Raw genomic sequence first — 27,872 nt, forward strand, 5'->3', positions numbered from 1 at the left:
TCTTTTTGAGACGCTCCATCTGAACAGGTCTCGTTTTTATGATGACAGTTTAATTGGATACACAGCATTCCGTTGGATTCCAGCCAGACGAGGGACATGTCTGTGGGAAAGCGGGCCAGCATACGGCTGAAGGGCTCTGTTACTGATACACCTGTGCTAATGTTAATGAAGTTCACGTTAGCCACCAGTCGAGGAATGCAGAAAATTACCCTCATCCCCCTTTTGATTGGAGTAATTAGCAACAGTCACTCAGGATCAGTGATGAGGGGCTAATTACCTACAGTATAGACTCATTTACTGAGGTGGGGTCAGCAGAGGCAGCCAGTAATTGTTCTGCCCAGAGCTTGATAAGCAGTTTGAGTTGGGCTACATATACACTAATCTGGGTACATTTGAAAACACATATTTTTCTCTTTATGTTGGCCTTCTGTCCACATTGAGACATTGTTTTTGTCCTTTGAAAACAGAATTTTTTGAAGATGCTTCCCAAGTGGCTAAATTTGAAAATGCTGTTTTCGCGTTGTATACAGTAGTACACTGTTTTTTGTTGTTTTTTGGTCACTTTTAGTCAGAAAATTTACAGAAAATGACACATTCATACAGCAAGACTTTAAATATAAGAATATATATGTATAAGAATGTTAAATATAAGAATATAAATACACTTTCACTCACCTAGCCTATCACTTGATTCAAATCCTTGTCCGTGTCCCTTTTATGCTTGTCCGTGTTAAAAGAGCATGTTCGGCCATTTATAAAGCTGATTGCTGTAGCCCATATCTTAGCTTAGCCTATAGGCATGGGATCTTCCTTAATTTTTTATTTGTAGCTGTTGTTATAAAAAAATTCACTATTTTCTACTCTCCATGTGTAGTTAGTACATCAGCGGTAGAAGTACAAACTAATATATCACGTAATTTACGTACTGTATTTGCGATGATTGGTTGACATACCAAGGAAGGCTAGCCTCCTCTGCCATGTTACTCTTCTCAACACTCCTAATTGCTGAAAGTGAAATACTCGATATTGATTGGCTAATTATTTTTACCAACGGAGGCACAATTCTCCGGCTATGTATTTGCCTCCCCGTCTCTAATCTATGCGCTCAGACTCGCGTTTCGCAGATCCGGCCCATTCGGGGAAGAGCACGGTAGTTCCACTCAGAATAAATACACATTCTGAGACATTTTCACCTCAAAACTTTAGGAAGGCTGTGCTTAGAGAGAGAATACGGTTGAATAAATGGAGAAATAGGAAGCGAAAGGAAAGGGGCTCTATCGGGAGAGACAATAACAACGCCAGGCAGTGTTATTTAGGCCCCGTTTACACGTACATGGTTATTTTGAAAAACGGAGACGGTTGTGCCCCTCGTTTACACGCAAATGGAGAATTTGCCTCTGAAAACGATTCTTTCTAAAAACTCCGGCCAGAGTGGAGATTTTGGAAAACTCTGTTTGCACATTTGCATGTAAACTGAGAAAAACTGAGTTTTAGGCAGTCGACGTCACAGTATGCGACAGAACCCATGACCCATTACCCAGTATTGACACTGCATCAAAGGTGCGACCTATATTTTCGGGATTCTGACATGGGCTAACATGGGCTTGAGCTTCTCGTTACACTGCCACCTACAGGTTTGGCATGCTCTTGACGGCATATACACAGGTTTGTGTAAACAAACACTTTTCTGAAAACGGAGAGGGTGAAATGTCCGTTTATGAAAATAACCGGCCACGTGTAAACGTAGCCTTAGAGAAACTGCTTAGCATCAACAACATGGACCCAACGACCTGCAGCTACAGAATGGATGAAAGACCCAGAAGCACTACCACCTTTCACACACCCTGACATGGTCAATTACCTGGTTAATGGTATCAGTGCCTACACAATGCAAGAGTTTATAAGCTTTACGTCATTAGAAGCTTATGAACATTTCTGATGCGGCTGGGTGCAACTAACAAACCCACAAACCTGTTAAGTGCGAGAGCTCAGTCATACTTGAGGTTTCAGGCGTCATTTATATGTGGAAATAAATCTGATATGAATCGGATGGGCCTGCCGTGTAAGCGGACAGATCGGACATTCCCCTGTCAATGCGAGTCATTGAAAAAAAGTGTCTTTTTGAAACAGTTCGTGGTACAGATATATCTATTACAAATTAAACAACTCTAGTTGACTAACAGAGCATTAATTTAGTTCATTTGTGTTAAATAAAAAGATCTGGCGCTGAAATACATTGCTTTTGAAATCATGCTGAGTGCTCGTTGTCGCTGCTGTCAGTTTAGTGACAAGCAGTTTCTCTAAATAACACTGCCTAGCGTTGTTATTTTGTCTCTCCCGATAGAGCCCGTTTCCTTTCACTTCCTCCTTCTCCATATCTTCCCATGAAACTGTGGCGTATTGCTAAAATGTAAACAAATACTAAGCTGGGCTCTCTCTCTTTCGCTATTTCTCTCGGTCTCACTGTTGAAGTAACCATGGCAACAGATAGCGCTACCACCTAATATGGCGGCATGAAAACTTTATTATGTCTAGTCTATCGCTATCATCTCGTGAGATTTTATGATATAGCCTATTAAGCATGCGCTGTAAGATGATTTTAGCGTTTCAGTGTGGAAGAGACATTTTTGGAAAATACTTGAAAACGTGTGGATGGAGAGCATTTTGAAATGCATCTGGATTAATTTAGATGTAGTCTTAGTCTCCCAAAACTAGTCACTTGCAGCTAGAGTTAAGTTACTAATTACATCTTCAACAGTGTAATTAGATTACTGACCTAATTACTCTCTCTAAAATGTATTGCATTACTATCCTCGAACAGTTCAACAATCCAAGGATAGGCATGAAACTGCTCTTTTAATTATTTTTCTCCCTATTTAAAGGAAGAAGGTTACATTAAAAACATAAATTTTATCAGTAGACGTTATATTTTGATGTTAAATCCACTATTGATTTATATAGAATTGTTCTAGTCTACACAGTATTTAATGCAATTACATCTACTCTTAACTCTTAACTCTTTACTTCCTCAGGATGGACTAGTGATTAACCATCATGCTGACCACACTCTGAACAGTTTCTGCCAGTGGCAGTCAGGTTTAGCCGGGCGAGGAGGTCGCCGTCATGATCATGCCATCCTGCTAACCGGTCTGGATATCTGCTCCTGGAAGAATGAACCATGTGACACTCTGGGTAAGGACAACATCTGCTGATTGTATTTTGCCATGTATTTTGTTTTAAAGACGCCATGTTAAAAGAAGTTCAAGTTTTAAACGCGTCTTGAGATACATGCTCTAAGTGTTCACCTTTGTAAAATTTGTCAGTTCCTTCTTAAAGGATTAGATCACTTCAAAATGATTTTTTTAATCATTTACACCCTCAAGTTGTTTCAAACCTGTATGAATTTTCTTTTTTCTGCTGAATAAAAAAGAAGACATTTTGAAGAATGTCGGTAACCAAACAGTTGATGGACCCCATTGACTTCCATAGTATTTTTTTCCTACTATGGAAGTCAATGGGGTCACCCACATTCTTCAAAATATCTTCCTTTGTGTTCAGCAGAAGAAAGAAATTTACAAAGGTTTGAAACAACTTGAGGGTGAGTAAATGATGACAAAATTTTCATTTTGAAGTCAACCATTCCTTTAACGGATTGTAAAACATAGCATTCCTGTAGTTCAAATGGTAGTGCATGGTACTAGCAATGCCAGGGTCATGGGTTCGATTCCCAGGGAACACAGGGTGATATGTATATCTTGAATGCACTGTAAAGGGCCCTACACACCGGGACGAATATCGGCGCGCGTTATTCGCCAGCGTTTTTCAACGCGTTTTTTGTGTTCACACCCAAGCGATTTTCGCTGACGATGAGCCGAGTGAACATGCAAATTCATTCCCTGACATTAGATGGCGCTTAATGTAAAACAGAAACCACTCCATAACAGTTCTCTTTTATCAAGATTTTTGTAGTCGCTGTCGCGTTTGTCATATAGTTCTTTATGTTCCGACACCAACGAGACCAGCAGCTCTACATTCATCTTGCCTTGCATCTTCCTCGTCTTATTTCTTCCCGGCAGTGTAGACCATAGACTGTAAAAAATAGGTGTAGACGCTACTTGGCGTATATCTTCTTCGCCGTTACGTATGTGTGCTCGGCAAGACCGTTTTGTGTTTGAGCGCCCCCAAGTTGTGTTTTACTGTAACTTCAGAAGCTCCAGACACGTGAGCAAAAGCGCCAATCTCATTGGTCGGATAGTTTTTGACGCGGCGCGTCAAACCAAAAAAACGAACCCGAGGCGTTTTTTAAAAAATGACGCTTTTACGCGTGACGTTTTTCGCGTCGGTGTGCACACTCACATTGGCACCCTTTGTTTAGTAACTAGGCGAAATTCGTCCCGGTGTGAACAGGCCTTAAGTTGTGCCAAATGCTTAAATGTAAATGTGAAATGTAAGTCTGAAAGTCAGCGTAAATGCAACTCAAAGAGACTTGCACTGTTTATGATGCCATTACTAATAATCAAACTGCATTAATGTTGAGAAATAAATAAACACTGCTCACTGTTCATGTCTGACAAACTTTAGTGGCTTTAAAGCCCTCTGCAGTTACACGCTGAAAGCACTCTTTGTTTTATTGCTTGTAATGTTTCTTAAGATTAGCTGAAAAATAGTTGACTACACATCATTGTTTTAATTTCTTATTATTTTTTAATTAGTTTAAACAGTACTACAGTATTATATATATATATTTTTTAAATATATAATTCATTATTTCAAGTATTTAAACAGACATCAATATATTGGACATTGAGAACCACAATGTGTAAAATGCTAAATGCATAAAAAAAAAAAAAACATATTGAATTAGCATCTAAATATTGTTGTAATATTGAACTAGGAGGTCAATGGCAACTCCCAGCCCTAACCAATATTAGTCTTGTAAGTAACTGGCCTATTATTGGACACTTTTGCCTAGTGTTTAAATTAATAATGGCTGATAGTAAATATCACATTTATACATTAGGCATAAGTTACTGAAAGCCTTCACTTATGCTTTATTTACACCACTATGTGACAGTACAAGACAAAAACTTTTAAGCTGATGTCAGGTTTTATTGTAAACCTGTACAAAAGAGTAAGAAAACATAGGTGTGGTGTGACATTTAAGATTAATGACCCAATAATATACTGTTTGTCTGGTGATGACTGCGCTTAGTCATCACTTAAGCTACTGCTAAATTGCCAAATTATTAGAGGTACAGTAACAACCTTTTTTCTCTAATAACCTGTTTCCTATGAGAGCTCGAGCTGTGTTCTCCACCCTGTGCCACATAAAAGAATCTCTCCCTGCTAACCCCTAACCCCATTAGCAAAGCTAGCCATGCCCCTCAAATGCAAGGCCGCAGTTCAAAGGGTGCTGAGAACACAACATTTGTGGAGTGTCAATGATTAACACTTGAGCGCAGACTGCGGCTTGCACAGCTCACGCTTGGAGGTGAAGGGGTCAGGGGGTCATGGGAGATTTCACGTCCCTCACAGGTCATGGACTGGATGATTAAAGAGCTACGCCGAACCTTTGATACAACCGTACCGCTAGTCTGAGAAAACCACAGAATACAAAATGAATTACCCTCATGCATCATTTCTGCATATGACAGTTTCTTGAGAGCAAGAAATATTGAAAGCTATAACATTACATATGATGATTTTTTTTTTTTTTTTTGACCTTTTAGAAATAAATCTATTGTAATGGGCCCTGAAAGACATTTTTAGTAAAGTATGTGATTTATTTTTTATTTTATTTATTTTATTTATTTTTTGTCCCAAATACGATTTTCAATAAGGCTGGAAGACAAATAAATCACAACATAATCTAGTACAACACATTTGTGCAATACATGCAAGTATTTTATCACTTGGTGCGTATGTGTCAAAAAAACAGCACATATTTTAAGCGATTAAATCTAAGGAAAATAAATCAGACTCCTTTGGTCCTTTTGGGGTTTGACTTTGTTCCAACGTACACTGGGCTTCATCTCCATAGGTTTTGTATTAAAGAGTTAGAAAGTCAGAATTTGTCATAAAATACAGTTCTCTTAGATCTCAGACCAGTATTGCAACACATATAGAATTGTTCAAAGCATTTTGTGAGGTTGCCTTTCTATTATTTTTTATGCCTTCTACAGTTAATATACTACTCCTAGTTGTAGAAGGCATAGCATATAATGTGTTTCAGATTCATACTGGTTGAAGTAACTCATATATCTGTTCAGATTTCCTGCGACTGACTCAAAACAACTGGATTTGATCTTTATTTTGAACAGGCAGTTGTGAAACAAATACTCTCGAAATCTTGATCTGATTACATCAGTCCATCACTTGCCATCTTACACTCTTATGTTTATTGCCATCTCACTTTATTAGATGATGGACACTACTGTTCAAAAGTTTGCAGTTAGCACTCTTATGAAAGTCACATTAAAGACATTTATAACGTTTAAAAAGATTTATATTTCAGATAAGTGCTGTTCTTTTCAAATTAATATTCATCAAAGAACGTTGATATAATAATAATAATAAGCAAATCAGCATATTAGAGTGATTTCTGAAGGATCATGTGACACTGAAGACTGGAGTAATTATGCTGAAAATTCAGTTTTGCCATCACAGGAATAAATTACATTTTAAAATATATTCACATAGAAACCAGTTCTTTTAAATTGTAATAATATTTCACAATATTACTGTTTTACTGTATTTTTGTCAAATAAATGCAGCCTTGGTGAGCAGAAGAGACTTAAGAAACATTAAACAATCTTACCGACCCCAAACTTTTGAACTGCGGTGCACAGTTAGACGATATGATATGATCAGGTATATGTTTATTTTTGCAGGCTCTTTGGCCCCTTGTACAAGTTGTTGGTTTGACTTATATAGCCATCATCATTCATTCATTCATAAATTCATTCATCCTTCCATTCATTGTTTCAATTTCAGGTTTTGCTCCAATCAGTGGAATGTGCAGTAAGTACCGCAGCTGCACGATCAATGAAGACACGGGTCTTGGTCTGGCCTTCACAATTGCCCATGAATCTGGCCACAAGTAAGAGTCAAATTTATAATTAACCTCTATTAGATTCCCTCATATCCAGTTGCCTGTATTGGATCAATGAAAGCCTTGTTTTCCACAGCTTTGGAATGGTCCACGATGGCGAAGGCAATGTGTGTAAGAAGTCGGTTGGAAACATTATGTCTCCCACCTTGGCTGGGCATAATGGTTTATTCTCCTGGTCATCCTGTAGTCGACAATATCTAAACAGATTTCTAAGGTGAGTAAAGACTTGTTTTGACATCTAGGATCTGTTTCCCAAATAACACTTTCGAAAAGGCATAATCATGAACTCTATTTTTTTTTTTTTTCAATGCATCAATACAATTACAGTGTTGTGGAAACTGTAATAAACTTTCAGTCACGTGGAGAGACTATGCCAAAATCAAATGCTTTACCCACTGGCAGCACAAAGTGGCATTAGAAAAACAGTGCAAAGATTAACAACATGCCCTTTACTAAGCATCTCCTGTCCATTAGTCATCCATGCAGAATCACCCAGCGTGAGCCCAGTGAGAGTCTAGACACCAACCTCATCTTTTAAAAGTAGTATTTGTAGTGCTGTTTTGGTTGTGATATGTAAAAGCAAGCAGCTCCAGCAGGTTTTAAATGTCACTTTCTGTCTGAGAGCCACGTCTGTGCTCGTGAAAGTGGATCAGCTTGACCTTTTGCCCTTAAATTAACCAAGGTGTCAAATGAACCGGCCTCGTGCTCCGTTATCGTGATGAGCTCATCTGGGCGAAGATCCTTGGCAGCGAGCTGGAATCAGTAGTTCTAGGCCTCAGCAGGAGAGAGTAGGGGTTTCCTTGCCAGGCAATGTGATTGTAGGTATACCGCTTGTAACAGCTGGTCTGATGTTGTATGCACCAGTACACTTGTTGCTTCATTATGTTGTATGCACTATTATACCCGCTTCATTATTAACACTCCCTGTGATATATTATCCCCGCGTCGGCTTGACCATGTTTAGGGCGGTGCTGAAGGCGACGTTTTGGCACTCTGCCAGCTAGATGCATGAGTGTTTCAACCAGGTCCGGTACCCGAACTGGGTGAGGCGGGGCTTTAGTTCTTTTCTGTCAACTCTGCATATATCCTTCGCGATCGATTTCGCACGTTTGCCGATGGAGCGTGTTCAGACCATAATGTTCTGACCACGTTTGTGCAGGACAAAGCTCTGGGGACATCAAGTTACAGGGACTGATGGAAGCTGTACAAAGCACACAGGCTACAACGTAGCCTAATTTCAATGAATTTTAATGGACAGTGAAACAAAGGCAGAACACCGTACAATTTGATTGGTATCATTATTTAGCACAGTAACTGCATATTGACACGCGGCTAAACAAAGGCAGAGTTCCTTAACTCAATTTGAGCATTCCAAAACAAAGCCAAAGAGCGGTAAATGGTGTTACGGTGTTCTGCCTTGGTTTCTCATGGGCTTTTAAGACAACCCATTATTTTCTCGAAAAAACAACGGAATTGACTCAAGATACTTATCCACGTGATAAAGGACGTCTTGAATGTGCCAAAAATCTCAATAACTCATTTTCGACCAAAAGCGAAGTTACGGTCCTTTGCACAGCAGAGTTGCAGTTGGATTCCTGTCAGTCTTGAGATTTAGTAAATGTAAAAAAATTAAAATAAAGTTCCATAAAGTATGCTTTCTGTAGCTCAAACCATAGAACATGGTGCTAGCAATGTCAACATCGTGGGTTAGATTCCTAGGGAATGTATGAATGATCAAATGGATACCTTGAATGCAAAGCGTCTGACAAATGCATACATGTAAATGTAAAGTGCTTAAGTTCAGTAGAGCATTCTCGGATGTCATTGCATGTTCTGAGTTCATGGAACTCGCAAACTCAGTAAAGGCCGCTAGCTTGTGCGGGAGCTGCAGTCGGACAAGGTCCATTTTCAGGTGAACTGTCGGAGAGAACTCCATTAGATTGCAAAGGCAAAAAATAAGCACTCTGCCATAGAGTGCTGCAGGGATGACACATTTTTATAGGCCAAACCCCGTAAACGAGTTTTAGCACTTACAGTTCCATTATCCTTTTTTTTTTAATGGGCTTTTGGTCAAATGCCTAAAAAAGGTCTGTGGTTAAGAGAAGCTCAAGATATTTTCAAATTCCAAAACAAAATCAAATAACTAGCGACGATGAAAGACAGCTGTGTTGTTAAAAGTTGTGCCTGAGCAAACCTCAAAGACTACATCCTTAAGAATCATGCACTTAATAGTGTGTGTCAATGAGGGGAAAAAAATCCTATTGGGTTTTTGTCAAGGGAACCAGAGTGATGCTAACTTCCGGGTTGGCCTACAAAAATACAACATCACTGCAGCACTCTATTTCCCCAATAACATACGCTGACTGATACTCTGACTCTCTTGACGACACATTACCTGGCAGGGAACTGATCATATGAGCTCCACTGACTTCACTCGCATTGGTAGTTGCCCTTTATTTGCATAATATTAAAACTTTTCTCAACTTTCTCAAATTGGACATGCCTACATCTGGTCGATAATGGTCACTGTCTCTCATGTCACCAGAATGGAAGACTGCAGACCTCATAGAGGCCTAATGGACAGAGAGTCAGACTAATAACCCAAAGATCACAGGTTTGTTCTCCATTAAAAGTGATTGGGATTAGGCCTGTCGCGATAGTCGATAAGTCAATTAATCGCACGATAAAAAAAAATGAGCTCGATAATTTTTCCGGCCGCGATAATTCCATTTGCATGCTTGTTTGTTTTCCTCGTCTCTCTCTCTCTACCAAAGAGACTGGATGACCACTCTCGGTTCTTTAGCGTATAGGAGGAGTGAACTCTCTTCGTCTCTTGTCAGTTGCATGGTCTTTGTGTGGGGAGGCGGCGTGCGGCGCTTGTCAGTCACGTATGGGAAAGCGCCGGCGGGACTGTTTGCGGCTACTGCCGGGAGAGAGAGAAGACGCTAGTTGTGAGTTGCGACAGCGAGCCCGATCACATGAAAATGCGTATCTATACCACGAATGTTATTTCTCGTGCCATTTATACGCCAAAAATATTTTTTGCGTGCATATGATACGCTCTTTATGGCGTGTAATACGCACACACTCCTCACCCTTAATCCTAACCAAGTATTTTCAGTGCGTAGCATACACGCAATAAAGTGCGTCTCCGTCTTCCCGACAGTACACAATCACTTGACAAAGTAACAGGAGGACAGTGCAGAATGGTGTGATATGGCTTGTTGAGGCTTTTTTTTATTTGTTTACAAAGGTCCTAAACGGCAGTTTTGCCTGTTATGGAATGTATCACTATTTATGCCTAATGTCTAAAGCCTAATGTTTAATATTTTTTGAAGTGCAATTTTGTTTACATCCATTTTATTTATTAACAGACATTTATTTTGTTAACAGACACTAAGAGTCCATTGCTTTTATTGTTTTTGGTTGTTTTGTTCATTTTTTTGGATATTTAAAATGTTTTCCGTTTTCAATGTTTAATATTCTTTAGAAATAAAAGTTTATAGATCGTTGAAAAGGTGTACCTGCATTATTATGCCATTATAATTATATTAAATGAAAATGGTCTCAGAACGACAATATTATCGTTTATCGCGATAATTTCTTGGACAATTTATCGTCCAGCAAAATTTGTTATCGTGACAGGCCTAATTGGGATCATGATGCTTTATTGCTGACTCCCCAAAGTTTGTGGTTTGACTTTCTCCATCTCATTTAGTTCCTCATTTAGCATCCTGAAGCCGTAAGTGTTACAAATTGACGTAAGGAACCAACCAGTCAATCCAATCAGACTGCATGGTTAATCAAATTCATATGTACCGAAACCTGTAGTGTGACAGTGGCATTAGTGTTACCAGAGTCTGCCTGTGAGCCTCCAGGGCATCTGAAGGCGACAAACTGCAGAATGATCCTCCCTCATTTCTCTTTCCACACCCACGACACCCCAGTGTGCTGCCGATAAATACGGCGATGCTCTCTCCGTCAGCTGTCCTCCCATCTGTTTCTCATTCCTCATGAGCAGCCTCACCTACGTCACCATGTGCCTATCGACATTCAGCCAGCAGATCACAAGACCTTCAAGTAGCTAAAGCCTGATCTGCTTTCAGACCCTCTCTCGTTCCTCTTCACAGCCTTCCGCTTTTATCACTCCCCTCACTAATAAAACAGAGCTTGAAAGGGAGTCTGGCCGGGTCTGGTTTGAGCAGGTCCGTCTTATAGCTGCCGGTCGCCTTAATCTGGGGGGAAACTTAAAGAGGTGACACTGGGAAAACTGAGTGGTGATGAGGAACTGAATCAGATTCATCTGACTCTGACATTCCTGCCTCTGTGGGCCAGATGCTGCTTCATTGATCCTTCTCCAGATAATTGGAAGCAGGAGCGGAAAAGGACAGGGTTTCCCTTCACAGGATCCACTGAAACACAGAGGGATTCTGGGATAGCTGGATGTAGTAGACTTCAACTTTATATTGCAGTGTTCTGCAACAACTGCATCTGTCTGTACAGATACAAACCGTTCAGTTGACTACTCATCTTTACTAGTCAACTAGTCATTCAGAAAAGTAAAAACTTCCCCCAAATCAAGCATCCCTAAACTCAAGTATTGTATGGGAGTAGCAGTGTGCCGACTTTCGTCCAATCAGTGCTGCTTTAAAGCAATCACTATTGTAAAAAGCGCTATATTAATAAAGGTGACTTGACTTGACTTGACTTTGACTTTTATTATTTTGGTTAATCACCTCTATTAGTATGTTTTTACTGGATGTGCTTGTTATATAGAACTAATAGACTAGTTGATGTGACACCGATTGCAAATATACATCCCACACACACTCACATACTGACACACTCTCGTCATTGTGCGGGCGAGCGGCCCGGAGCGTCTGCTAAACTACTCAGAGCTCATTCAGGGTTTCACTGTATGTCTGATTGTGTAAAACACACGGTATTAAACAATGTAAAATACTTTCTCATGATCCTTGTCTCTCATGATATCGTTTACAAGCGGAGCCTCTCTGTCGGCCTGTACAATAACGGCAGCATTGAATAACATACGTCATGATAAAGTCTAAATGTAGAAATCTCTAAATGTAGCCAGGGGAACTACTGTTGTTATGTTGTCATGGTGTCCATCTCTACTGTACAAGAGTCAAGCTGTTTTACAGTTGTGTTTCTGTCTCAGTACCGCCCAGGCCACCTGTCTGTCTGATGAGCCCAACGCCATACAGGAGTACAAATACCCCGAGAAACTTCCTGGAGAGCTGTACGACGCCGACACGCAGTGCAAGTGGCAGTTTGGAGAGAAAGCCAAACTGTGCACTCTGGACTTCAAGAAGGCAAGGCCATTAATATCAATATTTCATATTGTTTTATCAATGAAATCACTTCTGAAAAAAGTTCTAGTCATATCAGAAATATCATATTCATGAGCTGAATGCACATGAATGGCACCACATGACACATTCTTGCTAATTTTTTTTGTAAAGACCATTGTGTAAATACTGTAAGATAAGCTATTTAATCTTGACAGGAAACACTGCTCATTTAGCCTGTTAATGATGTGAATATTCATGCTACGAAACTACTACACATGAATGATAAAATATGTATGAAATTGCCTGGCATATGCATTTTACTTTGACCAAAATCAGAGGAACAGCCTTAGTTATTACTTCCAATTTGGACATTTCTATGAGCACTTGAGTTTCCATGCTGATAAATGCTTAACTAGGTTAGTGCTGGTTTAGTGTTGGTCTGCTTAGACATACTGTTCTCCAACAAAACGTTCTGCTCAAGCAAGCTTGCTCTTGTGAAGCTAGTTGGTCAAGGAAGTCTTGTTGATTAAGCTAGTTAAGAACACTGGTTGTAACTAGTGCACCAACTTCCAAACATACACTACTGTTCAAAAGTTTGGAGTCAGTAAGATTTGTTGATGGTTTTGAAAGAAGCCCCTTATGCTTAGACCTTCCTTAACATAATGCCGAAAACCCGAAGTCTCTAGGTGGTCTGGTTGAGGAGTAGATAGAAGTGCAAGATTGGTGCGCACAGACGCACAGAACAGAAATCATGAGTTAACAAGCGCAATTTTGTCCGGTGGAAAATTGCGCTAAAAATAACTATGGAAAAATGTATTTAAAATACATTTATTTTATACTAAGTATTAGGGCTGGGTATTGACACAGATTTCACAATTCGATTCGATTTCGATTCACAAGCTTGTAATTCGTACACTGCTAGGCAAATTTTCTCAAGGAAAACAAATCTCTTAACTAATGCTGTAAACTATGGGAGTCAGTTGTAGCCTAGCCTACTATAATATTGAAGGTAAAAATTAACTGATTTGTATACAAACACTTAAAATTTATTTTTATAATAATAAAGTTATATGAAATATAAACATTTAAATGGTGGCTGTCATAAAAACCTGCCAGATTTATTCAAACATGCATTAAAAATTGAAGAACATTAAAAATTATAATGAATATGTAATATGGTGCATATATTTAGCAAAATGCTCCTCTCTAGAGTTAATTTTTCTAGCTGACTAACGAGTTTATGGTCACTGGATATGTTTTTTCTGAGGTAAATGTGACGTTACATGACATTGTTTACAAGCTGATTTACTGATGTCTTTCCACGGTTGAAACACTGATTGAGCGATTCCATGTCACATGATACGGATTTCGATAAGTTGTACTCTGCCTAACATACTTTCCGATGCTCATTCATGTTTATTTCGCGCGGTAACTGGTACTATTAAGGCGGAAGAGAAGATCATATGTGTGCTGCTGCTTCTCTTCAGCTGAGCCAGAGCGATCTCACGCGTGGCGACAGAAAACGGTATTTATGTTTTTGAATTTCGTAAGATAATGGACGTAATTTGAAATCTGAGACTTTGTTTCATATCAATAGTTACAAATCACAAAGATTATTGCGATTTATTTGATGGGATGCGCACTACAATGTTATGTTACATTCATTCATCAACTAAGAACAGGATGACTAATCGATTCTTGGGATTTAAGAATTATATAGGTTCGTAAAAATGAGAATCGATTAAAATCGAGAAATCAATATTTTTTTACCCAGCCCTACTAAGAATACTATACATATGTACATGTACATTTACATTCATATCGATTTAGACTTACTAATATACATTTTATTTATTTATTATTAAGCGTATAGTATACTTAGCATAAAATAAATGTATTTCAAATACATTTTGGTATTTATTTTTCACTAGGGTAATGTCTTGTTTTCCGAAATCTGTATCAAAATTAAGTGAGTTTGAGCTTAAAACAACAATTTTAGTATATTTATTTTTCACTAGGGTGCGTATGCAGCTTCAAATGTCTTCCCAACGGGAACATGAGACTGATATATTTGATCCAGCCTGAGCTGCGTTACGGTTAAAGTTATTTCAAACTGATAAGAATCCATTTGTGTGGTTCTTATCATGGAGTTTATGGTCATCATTTGGAAAGAGGAAGCTGATCCAGGTTCACTAGGAGAGCAGGGATCAAGCGTGACAGTGTGATTGAGAGGAATGCCTCACCTGAGAGAGAAACCAGCACTCGCGGTCACTTCACTGAGGCCTGGAGAGATCTGTCACGCTGCACCACAGCACATATGTGCCACATTTTCTATATAATCATGTTTTTTTAGGATATGGCCCTGACAAAACACACGCATGGCTGTTCAGCAAGCTCCACTGTTCATGATTTAGAATGTACAATGGCTAAAAAGACTACAAAAAATTTGTTTGTTACATTAATTTTGTTGGTTTCAACATCACATTAAATTTGGAAAAAACATGATTTGTCTTGGATTCATATCTCAAACCTGCCATTTTTATAGACTTTTTATAGTCATTGTATGCAGGGTTTGAAATTAACACCCGCCAACCTGCCAAATAGGGGTGAAAATCCACAGTGGCGGGTAACGCATATCAACACGCTAGCCAATTTGGCGGGTTATGGCATCATTACCAAAGCCCTTCCCTTACAAAGATTTAAACATTAGCAAAACAAAGAATAAAGAGGGTCGTGCACTAAGAATAACGCTGCGGAGTGACACCTCTTTAAAATTTGAAAACCTTGTTTTCTACCATACTTATACTGTATATATTTGGTACCATACCATACGCATAGCGGCGGCACCACTCGGCGTCTATCGAGATGTCCGAGGCACAGTGCTTCCAGTCTGGTGTGCTCCGCTGGAGCCCTAGAGACAATTAAGAGGCCACTTTTCCCAACCTGTTCTAATAAATGCCACATGTACAAGACTTTTGGGGGAAAAGCTACCTAGCGTCTTTATTGCTACGTGCAGGTAAAATCAAGACAGTTATAAAAGAATCACAGAGAATTTTGTTTTTATTTCTATTTTATTTTATTTGAATGGTACCCTTAAACAGTGATTGACTGTCGTAAAGCTGAAAGCAATACAATGATTCAGAATCAGATTTAAATCTAAGCATGTGACATTGATACTCTGGTATATTTCTGATCATTTTGTTTTGGCTAGTAAAAGTTTTGAATGGCCGATGACTTCAAAATTTAGCAGCCAAATTTGCTGGTGAGTGAAAAAGTTCATTTCAAACCCTGACTATGTGAATAAATAAGTATATCCAGATGTTTGGACACAAATGTGATGCTTAAAATGGAATGCATATTTTTCATCTTCTTTTTTTTAATAACACATTTACAACACAAGACATAACAACATACCAACTTTGTAAGGCACACTCACTGACAGCATAAAAATACCATAATATGTTTACAGATATTTAGGAAACATTTTAAGTTCACACATTTTCTCCGAAAAACAATGTTACAGCCAGTTATTTTACTTTAAAATGTGTGTTCTGTGTTGAAATGTCTGTTTTTGTTTTGGTCTGTGCGATACCGCACGTTGCCAATTTACCCAACAGTATTTCGACACCCCGGGTTGCCAGTTTTGCAGAAAACACAGAGTATTGCAGTCATGGAAGCCAGCAAACAAACTGGGTCAGAGATCAAAGAGTCTACCCGACCTAAAAAGCTTCAGCATCCATCTAAAAATCTCTGTGAACAGGAGCATATTAAAACGCGGATAAATCACTCATCAGCTTACAGTGTAAGGCTCGTCACCTACCTATGTCAATTGCGCTCACTCCTGTTGTGAGTCCTCAATCTGACAACCCGCGTGACTCTTCAATATTTTGAATGGGGATTTCAGCACCCAATCTTTAGCTGTCAATACTACATTCTGCACCTATAAAATGGATCGGACTTGAAAAGGTACTGGTGTAAAGTTTTCCCTAACCCTAACAAAAGACAGTAGCCCCTTTCAAACAGCAATCCTGGTAAATTACTGTAAAATTTGTAAAATGACTTTTGTAGTAAATACACAACTTTTTACCAGTAAGTTACCGTTCCCACATCAGTACCAAAATACCGTACCAGTACCATAAACTCTGATGCCAGTCATAAGAAATTACCTAAGAAATACTGAGCCGTTTTGTTCATCCACCTGGATAAGAAGAAGCGCTTTACTTTCACAATCTGTCCAATTTGACTACATTTACTTCTGAGAGACAGGCATATGAGGATGATCTCACAGAATGTGGTGTTGGTCTTTAAAACACAAGACGCATAATAGTTACTATAGTATTACAGTTAGTACACAACCACTGCAGACCCGCAACGCTGATAAATGGAAAAGAAGACGAACACGAGATGCAACACTAAGTTTAGATGTCTGTCTAACGCATGTTTACAGCAGAAACAGTTCCAACAGAGCTTTATGATTGTCCCAAAGCAGACTTCTTCCATCAGCACGTTCTGACTTTCTACAGTACGTACTCGTACTGGTAATCTACTGTAATTTACAGTAATTTACTGGTAACAACTTCTCATACTAGGAAATTGCCAAAACTGATTTACCTATATTTTTGAAAAGGTCTTGTTCACACATGATCTCTTAACAGTAATTTCCTGGTAATTTACCAGTAAAGACTGGATGTGTGAAAGGGGTTAAAAGCAGACTTGTGTGCTTTCTGTGAACATGTGACCTGTGATCACATTTGACCTGCATTCTTTAGTCCAGGGATTCTGATGCCCGTATAGCTCAGACGGTTCGATTATTCAAAACATCACGTTCAAAACTGAGAGGAGAGCACTTTCTCTATTTTTCTATTGCTGAAATCTGTAAATCGGTTGTAACGCCAGGAATTCAGGTCGTCTGAACTCAATAGAGATTTGTTAAAATAATTGTTCCACTGTAGTCTAGTCTATACATCTAAAATTGGACCTCCCCGTAGAGAAATCTGAGTGCAGACTTCGCTCCAGGCCTGCACGGTCTCGTGAAGCAAAGGCAGAGCTAAATATACTTTGGAGGGACGCCAGTGGGAAGCTCTGTTTGCTGGGCTCCTATTGTCCTGATCTCACCTAATATAGTTTTTTTTTTTTTTTTTTACCTACTGTGGGAGTCAATGACTACCGTCAACTGTCTGGTTACCAACGTTCTTCAAAATATCTTTATTTATTTTTTTTATTTTTTTGTTTAACAGAAGAAAAACTCATTCAAGGTTTTGTATTAAAAAAACACAATGTAAATATAGCCATACCAACAAAAAAATATGTATTGTTGGATAGTAAATTGTACCAACAACCCAGAATCTGAAGCTTCAAATGGAAATGGAACATGAATTTACATTGGACTATAAAAACAAAGCACAAAGAGGGGCCTGCTCATTTCATGTCACTGAACGGGATAGAAATTGTTCTGTAGATGATCTTCAAGCAAAGCTGTTCTGTCATCCTGAGCTCTCACTGCTTTCACCATGAATTAGCATCTTCATATTCTCTGGCAGTCCGAGCTGTGATAGGACTGAGATGTTCAACCTCAGCAGGAACAACAGGGACGGATTTGAGGAGGTCTCGCTTTAACACACAGCTGCAGAACTTGTGCTGGGATTTCTGTGATCACTCTGGCAAACTGCCTTCTATTCCTCCCATCTGTGCTCCCATTGTCAAAATATGATTCAATAATCCAGATGTGAATAATATACGGACATATAAAACGTGCAGCCGTTTCTTGCTCTTCTTGCTCTTGTTTCATAGAGAGAAAGTGAAAGAGAGGAAGACGTAGATATCTGGGACAGTAAAAAAACATTTAGGCCCTGTTTACACCTGGTATTAAAGGTCCCGTTCTTCGTGATCCCATGTTTCAAACTTTAGTTAGTGTGTAATGTTGTTGTTAGAGTATAAATAATATCTGTAAAATGATAAAGCTCAAAGTTCAATGCCAAGCGAGATATTTTATTTAACAGAAGTCGCCTACATCGAACGGCCCGTTTGGACTACATCCCTCTACTTCCTTCTTTAATGACGTCATTAAAACCGTTTTTTGACTAACCTCCGCCCACAGGAATGCTCCCTCAACTCTACTTACTGTGTTTACTCAGCTCTTACGGTGATTTTCTGAAGTAAAACTGACGCTTCATCTTTTGTGTGATGTACAATAAACTTTATTAAACTCATCAGTATATGTTTGATCATCATTCAGACAGCAGACTTGTAGGCTATTAATAAATAATGGATACATACAAGCAGATGACAAATACGTTATAATAACCGTAATTAAACTACTAAACTATACCTGTTTCATCTCTATACAGCACTCTGACTCTGTAGGCATTATTGTCCGACTCGAAATGAACGCCGTTACTGAGAGTTTCTGATATTATCATCATTCCGTGAGATGAAATTGTCCTGAGAGACTGAGCGCGAGCTCATGAAGCTCCGCCCCCTGGGCCGTCCAGCAGCAGCTTATTTGCATTTAAAGGGCACACACTAAAACAGCACGTTTTTCTGAGCCCCAAAAAATGACAATTTAAACATGCTGTAAAAAATGATCTGTTGGGTATTTTGATCTGAAACTTCACATACACACTCTGGGGACATCAGAGACTTATTTTACATCTTGTGAAAAGGGGCATAATACGGGACCTTTAAGGTGTGTTTTGGTCAATCGGATCACAAGACACCTGGTATTTTAATGTGTCTCTTTTGTCCACTTTCAAACACTTCTGTCCTGATTTTTTCGAGGGGAGGGTCTATGGGCAGATAAATGTATGTGTTTTTTAGATCTTTCGATCTAATGGACAAAATCAACTCGCGCAATTTACATATGAACGTGCCCGGAGATGACGGAAAAACATACGGAGAGCAGCAGTTTTTGTTTCTGCTCTGACAGCCGCAAGATCACGCCGAATGCTGTGAGTGTGTGTTAGAAATCAGGAATAGTGAGAGAACATTGTGCTTGGTAAGTTTTCTTCTTCAAACCAAACTTGGGTCTTAATGACAAAGTATAAATCATGTCTGGCTACATCTCTTCCCATAATGTTTATGCATCAGGTCAGTAGACGGAGAGTAGATGGTCTTTTGTGGCTGTTCGAACACATTCGACCACATGAGCTTCTACTCTACCAAAGCAATCCGGTCAAATGCGTTTTTGACTACCTCTGGAAGTGGTCGAAAGTGGACAAACTCAAAACGTTTTAGACCTCGTTTACACTTGTATTTAGTGTCGTCCACTTGTGATCCGATCGACCGAAATGCATCTTAATATAAGGTGTAAACAGGGCCTTAGGGTGTCTGATGATTTCATAAATTATTCTTCAGTGAGGGACATTTTTGATTACTTGAAATATTGTTCATACAATACTGCATTTATTTTTAAACATTTATGACATTTGCTTGAATAAATGTCTGATAATGAGCTTGATCATCCTTCAAGTTTGGTATATAAGGTGTGAATGTTTGTAGATAATTAGACATGCAAAAATAATTCTATATATTTTTCAGTTGGTAAAAAAACTGTTGTTTCTGAATCATCATTTTCCAATACTTCCCAGTTTTAATAAACATACTCTCATATCATGGTGTAAAATAAAAACATTTCTGTTTGAAGAGTTCTGTTCAACATCTGGCAGAAATGTGATCGCCTGTCACTTCTCATCTCTGTGACAATAACCAAGTATAAACTCAATTGCTCTCTCAATGTTTGGTGTGTTGGTAATAACAGCAGGACTGAGAACAGCAATATTTGTTTTAAAAACATTAGAAAATTTGAATGTAAATTGAAATGTATTAAATATTATTATGTTAAAAGTTAAAGGGAAGTAAAAACTTTGTAAGTCAACTTATTCTACTAACCCTAACCAAACAGTCTACTAATACTCTAATGATAGTTAGTCGACATGTAGTTTCAAAGTTACTTCAAAGTTGCAAAGTCAAAAGTGGGCTTTCGAAATAAAGTGTAACCTAAAAAAAGTTCAGTTAGTTGCAGAATCACCAACATACAGAATATTTGGCATATGATGCTGAAGCTTAAAACAAACCAGAAAGGTCATTATTATATCCAGAGACCATAAACAGTGTGTCATTATAACATTATTCTGTACAACTGCCTTTTGGACTCATACAGCTTGTGAAGAACATCTATCCATTGCGTAATGTGTTATAATACTTAATTTGTTCAGTATAAATATCGCTCCGACTTCTGTCAAAATGGCAGGTTCTTTAATGCATTCATATCAACACGTCTGTCTGATGTGTGTCATACAGGACATCTGCAAAGCCCTGTGGTGCCATCGGGTCGGAAGAAAATGTGAGACCAAGTTCATGCCAGCCGCCGAGGGCTCTTCCTGCGGTCCAGAGATGGTGAGTCACAACCACAGATGTGTTCAGAAGCGTCTCACCTTAAAAAGAAGTCAGGTTATACCCGTCCCTTTCAGCTCAAGTGGCACAAAGGAAAAAGCCAAATGGCCTGTTTCTTGTCATTGAAAGAGTTTAATCATTTACATCCTCTCATGGTTATTCAGCCTGTGACATTAACCCGGCGGGGAGAAAGCATTCTGGGGGGTTTTGTTGTTCTTTCAGATGGGTTGTTAACAGATGTCTAGTGTCTTAAATGAGTGTTTCCAGGGAGGCCGAGCAGAGAGAGGCTGGTGTAAATGCCAGCGGATATAATGAGTGAACAATTCGTGTTGAGAGTCACGAAAACAGAATAGTGACAGTGATGTTCACAAGACAAGCTGAGAACTCAGTGTACTAGAAAAGGTTCAGTTCGACAGTGGAAACCCTTGTGAAAAAGAAGTGCGCTTTATTGTATTGAATGTGCACTCGTACTTGAACGTGTGCACTCGTACTTGGACGGACGAAAAGTCGGACAAAACGAAAGTTCCGATAGTCTTTTCTTCCCTATTGTGATGTATATCCAAGTGAAATGGCTTCTGGAAGAAAATGTGGGACGTGACTTGATTTTGCCCAGTTTGCAGTCAGTTGTGGAGGATATTTAGTCCCACCCTCTGCGAAGACATACGTCATGAAGAGAACAGATGTCATTTCGAGGGCGAGAGGAGTTTAATGTTTTTGATTTAACCGGCAGTTCACACACAAATTAAAATGTTGTCATCATTTACTCACCCTCATATTGTTACAAACCTATATGAGTTTCTTTTTTCTGTTGAACACAAAAGATGATATTTGAAAGAATGTTGGTAACCAGACAGTTGATAGTAGACACTGACTTCCATTGTATTTTTTTTTTCCTACTATGGAAGTCAATGGCTACCATCAACTGTTTGATTACTATCATTCTTTAAAATATCTTCTTTTTTTTTTCAACAGAATTTAAAAAAAAAAAATTTTTATAATGGTGTGTGAGGGTAAATCATTTATAAGCACTGCAACATTCTGTAATAAAATGTAAGTGCACTTGAAGAGAGTACACTTTCATGACTATGTTTACTTAAAGGTTAATTTAGAGTGTATTCTAAATTCTTGTAATAATTGTATTCATGCTTTAAAGAAGTGCACTTATTTTGATGTGTTGATTAACATACTAAAACAGTACTTGATTATAATTTTAACTGTAGTGTATTATTCAATATTACGTTAATAGGCCTATATTTTAAATGTACTAAATTATAACCATCATTATAAGTGTGTCATGACTCATTACAAATATGTTCACATACATGACAGACAAGTTTCAATAGAAATAACATTAAAGTATATTTTAGTTTACCATAAATGCTTGTCAGTACACTTTAACCATATTTCAAAGACAATAGAAGTAATTATGAAATTACTGTACATCCAAAGTTTAAGTCAGAAAGCACTCTAAAGCTCATCTAATTGCATTTTAAATAAATTTTAAACTATTATACATGTGCGATTGATTTCAGTTACATGCAGTTAAGTGCCCGAAAACATTACATGTAGTTCCCACTTAAGTATATTCTTTGAAGGTGTATTATTTCCGTAGTAAGTACTCTTTTATAAAAGTATGCTAATGTGCACTTCTTTTTTTACATGAAACATGAGCTCAAATGAATGAATGTATGCAGTTGCAGGCAGTTTGACACCACGTCAGCATAGGTGTTTTTTATTCCTTAGGGTCTGTCCGTCATCTCAGGTCATCTTAACTCATCAAAACGCTTTAATCGGATTTCAAGCTAAAGACGTGTGTGGTGTGGATCAGATTTTACAATGGAACTTTTGCTGTTCAGGCTACAAAAACGTATCAGATACACTAATCACACAAATAGACAGACAGACAGATCACTGCTGTGTTCATCAGTGTTAGCTGTTACAGTACTCGTCATTGCTCTCCTCCCTTTCTCTCCGTCCCTTAGGATGCCTTTCCACTGATTCAGGCCCTTCACAGCAGATTGGGTTTAATGAGCTCATGCTGGCCGGGGCTGACCTCCTGGGCTGTTTCTTTACTAACTCACGTTACTGAAGTATGTTTGGGGCATTAGGGTAATTACAGACCCATCCTGAGGTGCAGGAACAAGAGCACTTCTCTTACAAACACACTCTCCTGTTCCAGCGCGTGTCATCTCGAACGCTGGTGGTCTGAGATGTCTTTCACATGTGTTCTTCGAGGCACTTGGAGGTGTTCGGTTTGTGATATATTAAACACGACAGTTTAATCTGAGAGAGAACCAGTGACGGTACGCAGCACTAATGATGACAGTCTCCTCTAGGAATCTTGACAATCCGCTTTCAGGAAATATCAGCCCCATCCCATGAGTTTCAGTTACACAGAGGGTGTGAAAAGCACTGGACTGGGACTATCATTCATTCAGTCCTTAACCTCTCATACAGAGTTGAATTGGATGGAATGGTGCCTGATGGGAATTAAAAATGAAAAACAATAATTTGCAATTTTTCTGATAAAAATGTGATTTTACAATGCAATAAAACAAATCCAGGCTTGCTGTTCTTGTTTGCAAGGATGCACAATTTGTCCAAAAGTATTATGATTATTTATCAGTATTGCAACCAATGAATGAATGCATGAAAGAAATTATTAAATGAAAATATAAAAATTACTAAATAAAAAATAAAATAAGAAATATTACTTTTGTGATATTTCACTGTAAAATAAAAAATATGTATAATAATAAATTTCTTAATTCTCTTTTGTTGATAATCGCTACTCGTTATAAGTATGTGAAGATGGTTGATGCATGTTGCATTACCCAATATATATTAAAGCAGTCAAGAGACATGTGACACCAATAGGACAGTGACTACGTTTACAAGCTGTCAATATCCAGGTTATGGTCGGGTTAAGGTCACTATTTGGGTTTCTGAAACATTCGGAATAACCCGTTTACATGCGTGAGCAGAGAGAGTTACTCCTGTATACATGGAATTTGTAATCAATGGGCAATATCCCGATGTAAACGGCGACGCACGGTTAGCGTCTGGACGTACGGACAACCTTAAGACGCAATATGCGTCATTTCCGATTCTTCTTCCTGTATCCAAAGACAACAACAACAACAACAGCAGCAGCACGCAGATAATGAATAGTTCGGGGCAGATAGCAATCGCCTTTGTTTGCGCTTTCCTCCTCGCTCAAAGTGTGGTGCTGTGCTGTGTCTCGCCATGTTTACCTCTACTTCTTGTTTACTTCCGGTATACTGCACGCGGGTTTTTGTATGCGCCGTCTCTACTCAAAAGACCAAGATTCCTTGCGAATAGAACATGAGCAGAACACAAATCAATGTTCCTTTTGATAGGGATATGCCGATACGCGTTTACATGACCAAATATTCGGGTTAGAAAAGGGGCATATCCAGGGATCATATTTGGGTTTTTAAAAACCGGGATATGAGCATATTCGGGTTTTTGCCGGTGTTTACATTGCCGTGCGCGACCGGGTTATTGCTAATATTCCGGTTTTGAACGGGTTATTGGCTGCATGTAAACGTAGTCAACTTTGTAGTCAATTATCAGTCATTAATGATTTAAATTTTAGACCATTCCTCACAATACTGTTAGATATACCATATGCGTCATATGAACCATTTTTATGATAGTTAAGGTCAGATTTATCATGCATGTTTTGTCATTTTGAAGGTTTATATTTATTATATGGAAAAGAGCAGAAATTATATTTTTTAATAAATCCCCTTTTGTGTTCATACTGTCAGAATCATGTTTAGTTTTAGTGTCTTTTGTTTAAGCTCAAGTCATGGTTTTTTTTGTCTTGTGTGTAAGCTGTGATTGTTGCTGTCAGTCCCATATGGATTAATAGACTCACCAGTCCAAGTCGATTCCCTAATCTTTCCGGCCCCAATGGTTCCTTCCAACCTCCAATATCCTTCACCGCAGCTGGTCCCGTCTAGCTCAAAGTTTTCTTCGCCGCTGAGCTCCAAGTCTCCTTTGTCGGCCAGCTCCAGGTCTCCTTAGTCGCGGATAGGTGCGCACAGTCTCCCTCTTCCGCCTCCTCTGCTTAATCCTCCCAGTCCCTCGGCCCCGCCTCTGCTTGCTCCATTCAGTTCCTCGGCTCTTCCTCTGTTGGCTCCGCTCTGCTGCTCTGATCAGCCTTGGGTTTTCCAGTCTTGGCAAGTGGGTATTCCCTGGGGTATTCCCTGGGGTATTTCCTGGGGTATTCCCTGGCTCCACCTTTGCTCATTGCCCCTTTGGCTCCACCTGGAACCGCAGTCCTCACAGCTCCACTGGGCTCCCTCGTCCCTCTGGCTCTGCCTTGGTCAGTCGTCGTTCTGTCTATTCCACGGACTTCCAGTCCTTTGGCTGTGCCTTTTCCCTCCATCCCTCCAGCTCCACATCAGTCGCTTCGCCTCAGTGATCCGGCACCCTAGCTCCACCTCAGCTGCTCGTCCCCTTGGATTCACCTTGGTCTCCAGTCTCTGCATTGCTGTTTGGATTTTCTCTTGTTTGGATTACCCTTTTTATTTATTGAGTTAAATAAAGTATCTTGAAGAAGCAAGCAATATATTTCCTCACCTTCTTCATCTTCCTCTGCAACTCTATGTGACACACACATGTTTGGAACAGCATAAGTGTGAGAAATGATGACGGAATCTTTCTTTTTGGGTGAACTATCCCTTTAAATTTAAAGACCATTATCGCACAGACTGATGTGTGTGTTTCTGTGTGTTGTTTGCAGTGGTGCCGTCGTGGTCAGTGTGTAAAGCAAGGCGATGAAGGTCCCAAGCCAGTGAACGGTCAGTGGTCATCCTGGTCTGGGTGGTCCAGCTGCTCGAGAACCTGTGAGAGTGGAGTGACCTACAGAGAGAGACACTGCAGCAGCCCCAGGTACATTCAGACCTGCAGATGTGTGAAGGATCAGCCAATAAATGTGGAGTGAGAGGGTCTCCACTAAAGGCTTGTTCATAACAATATTGGCATGAAAAACATGCACAACAGGATTTTAAACTAAACAAAACAATGCACAATTCATTATTTCACAGTAGCTTTGTTTCCTTCCACCTATTTTTATTCACATTTTGGCATAGCGCATACAAATCTGCTTGATGGAAACCAAAGATGTGCATAAATTCTAAAAATACGCATAAAATCGGATGCACTTTTTTTAGTTAGATTTTTTTCAGTTATCTAATAAGAAAACATATGCATAAATTATAATGAGAACACAATTATCTAATAAATTCCTAGATTCGCATTTAAAAAAATGATGTGACTTTGCGCAAATGGGACAGCATATCTGGACTAACCAGTGTTCTTTTTGCACAGCATCTGAAATGCTGTTTTGGTTGTTCTGAAATGCTTGATCAAAGTCTTTTATCAAAGTGGTTCGGTATAATTACTTTTTTTAGAGCTGTCTCACACGACTGCGTTCCCAAATATTGTTCATCTGCTCGCTCTAAGACGCAAGCAATGTATTATATACGAAAATTATTGTACACAGTGGCGTCTCCTACTTTAATTTGTGATATTTAGCACCAGTTTATCAGGAAGTGACAATTTATTCCTTTCGACTCACTGGATGGAAACGCTGCTTTATTCCAAATTTAAAATAGGTTAAATTCACAACTTTGGATGGAAACATAGCTAGTGAGTCTGATGTATCTTATTGCAATGAATCAAATATCAACACTTCTATTAAAAATTCTAAGGTCAGTAAGATTTTTTTAAAGAAATGAATGTGTTTATTCAACAAGGATGCATTAAATTTATCCAAAGTGTAAAGGCATTTATGATGTTACAAAACATAAATGCTGTTCTTCTAAATATTCTATTCATCAAAGAATTGTGAAAAAAATGTGACACTGAAGACTGGAAGAATGATCCTGAAAATTCAGTTTTGCCATCACAGGAATAAATAAAATTTTAAAATATATTCAAATGGAAAACAGCTATTTAAAATTGTAATAATATTTCACAATATTGCTGTTTTTACTGTATTTTTGATCAAATAAATGCAGCCTCGTTGAGTATAAAAACTCATTTCGACAACATTTAAAAATCGTACAGATTTGAGATTTCTGAACAGTAGTGTATATTTTTAATCTGGGCTGATTAAAAAAAAAAAAAATTGATTAGATGTAGAAAATTTCATTTATGTATCCAGTATTTATTTATTTAAGTTTTGTAGCAAGAGTTTTGCAACAAAAAGAATTAGTGTTTTCAGACTTGGTTTGAAACAAGGAACTCTGTAATTCTCATGGCAATCGCAGAACTCTTCAGAACTACCAGCTTTAATTTCTCTCATCTTTCACCTGAGCCTTAGATTTCATGAAACTCAGAAACAGAGTTTCAACAGAATCAGAGACAGTGGGATACATTGGATCCATCTCTTGTGAAATAAGTTCTACATGATTTTTCATTTCCCACAAGCAGGAACATAATAAGCACTGCTGCATGGAAAATTGCTTGCACTGATAATTGTTCATCTTGTTTGTGATATGTTGCTTTATGCACTGCTGCACTTTATATACAAAAACTATCCTCCACAGAAATGTAATTTTAGGCGTCAAGAAAACTGATTCCTTGTCAATGTAGAATGACATCTTAATTTTATTGGCAATGCATCACATTACTACAACAAACATTACAGCCACTTGGCAACCATGAGTGATGAAGTTGCTGTCAGCTCTAACAACCCATCACGTAAATCATGATGTGTCTCATCCTAGTTCTGTCTCATGATCAGTTTTCTTCCCTGTCTTTTCTTCTCTCTCAGGCCAATGTATGGCGGCAGGTTTTGCGAGGGCTCTTCTCGCTCTTATAAACTGTGTAACACTGCTGCCTGTCCTCAGAACTCCATCGACTTCAGAGCTGCTCAGTGTGCCGAGTTCAATAGCAAGCCCTTCCGCGGATGGTACTACAAGTGGAAACCCTACACACGTGTGGACGGTTGGTCTAAACATGTATTTTTATTTTTGGTTGAGGGGATACTAGTACAACATAAATATTCTAAAATGTATTTG

At 38.7% G+C, this 27,872-nt stretch overlaps 1 protein-coding gene across 3 annotated transcripts in view; it reads left to right on the top strand.

Annotated features, from left to right (window-relative positions):
• The window catches only part of adamts16 (ADAM metallopeptidase with thrombospondin type 1 motif, 16), a 78,037-nt gene that overhangs the window by 19,302 nt on the left and 30,863 nt on the right, over nt 1-27,872 (top strand). For all 3 annotated transcript variants that reach the window (XM_079894187.1, XM_079894188.1, XM_079894189.1), the window contains 7 exons: nt 3,033-3,192; nt 6,994-7,099; nt 7,188-7,325; nt 12,291-12,444; nt 20,722-20,817; nt 25,589-25,737; nt 27,626-27,798. In XM_079894187.1, coding sequence (XP_079750313.1) covers nt 3,033-3,192; nt 6,994-7,099; nt 7,188-7,325; nt 12,291-12,444; nt 20,722-20,817; nt 25,589-25,737; nt 27,626-27,798 — 976 coding nt within the window. The remainder of the gene's footprint in view (nt 1-3,032; nt 3,193-6,993; nt 7,100-7,187; nt 7,326-12,290; nt 12,445-20,721; nt 20,818-25,588; nt 25,738-27,625; nt 27,799-27,872) is intronic.

This window comes from Squalius cephalus (assembly GCF_949319135.1).
Source record: "Squalius cephalus genome assembly, chromosome: 15".
In the NCBI taxonomy this organism is placed as follows: domain Eukaryota; kingdom Metazoa; phylum Chordata; class Actinopteri; order Cypriniformes; family Leuciscidae; genus Squalius; species Squalius cephalus.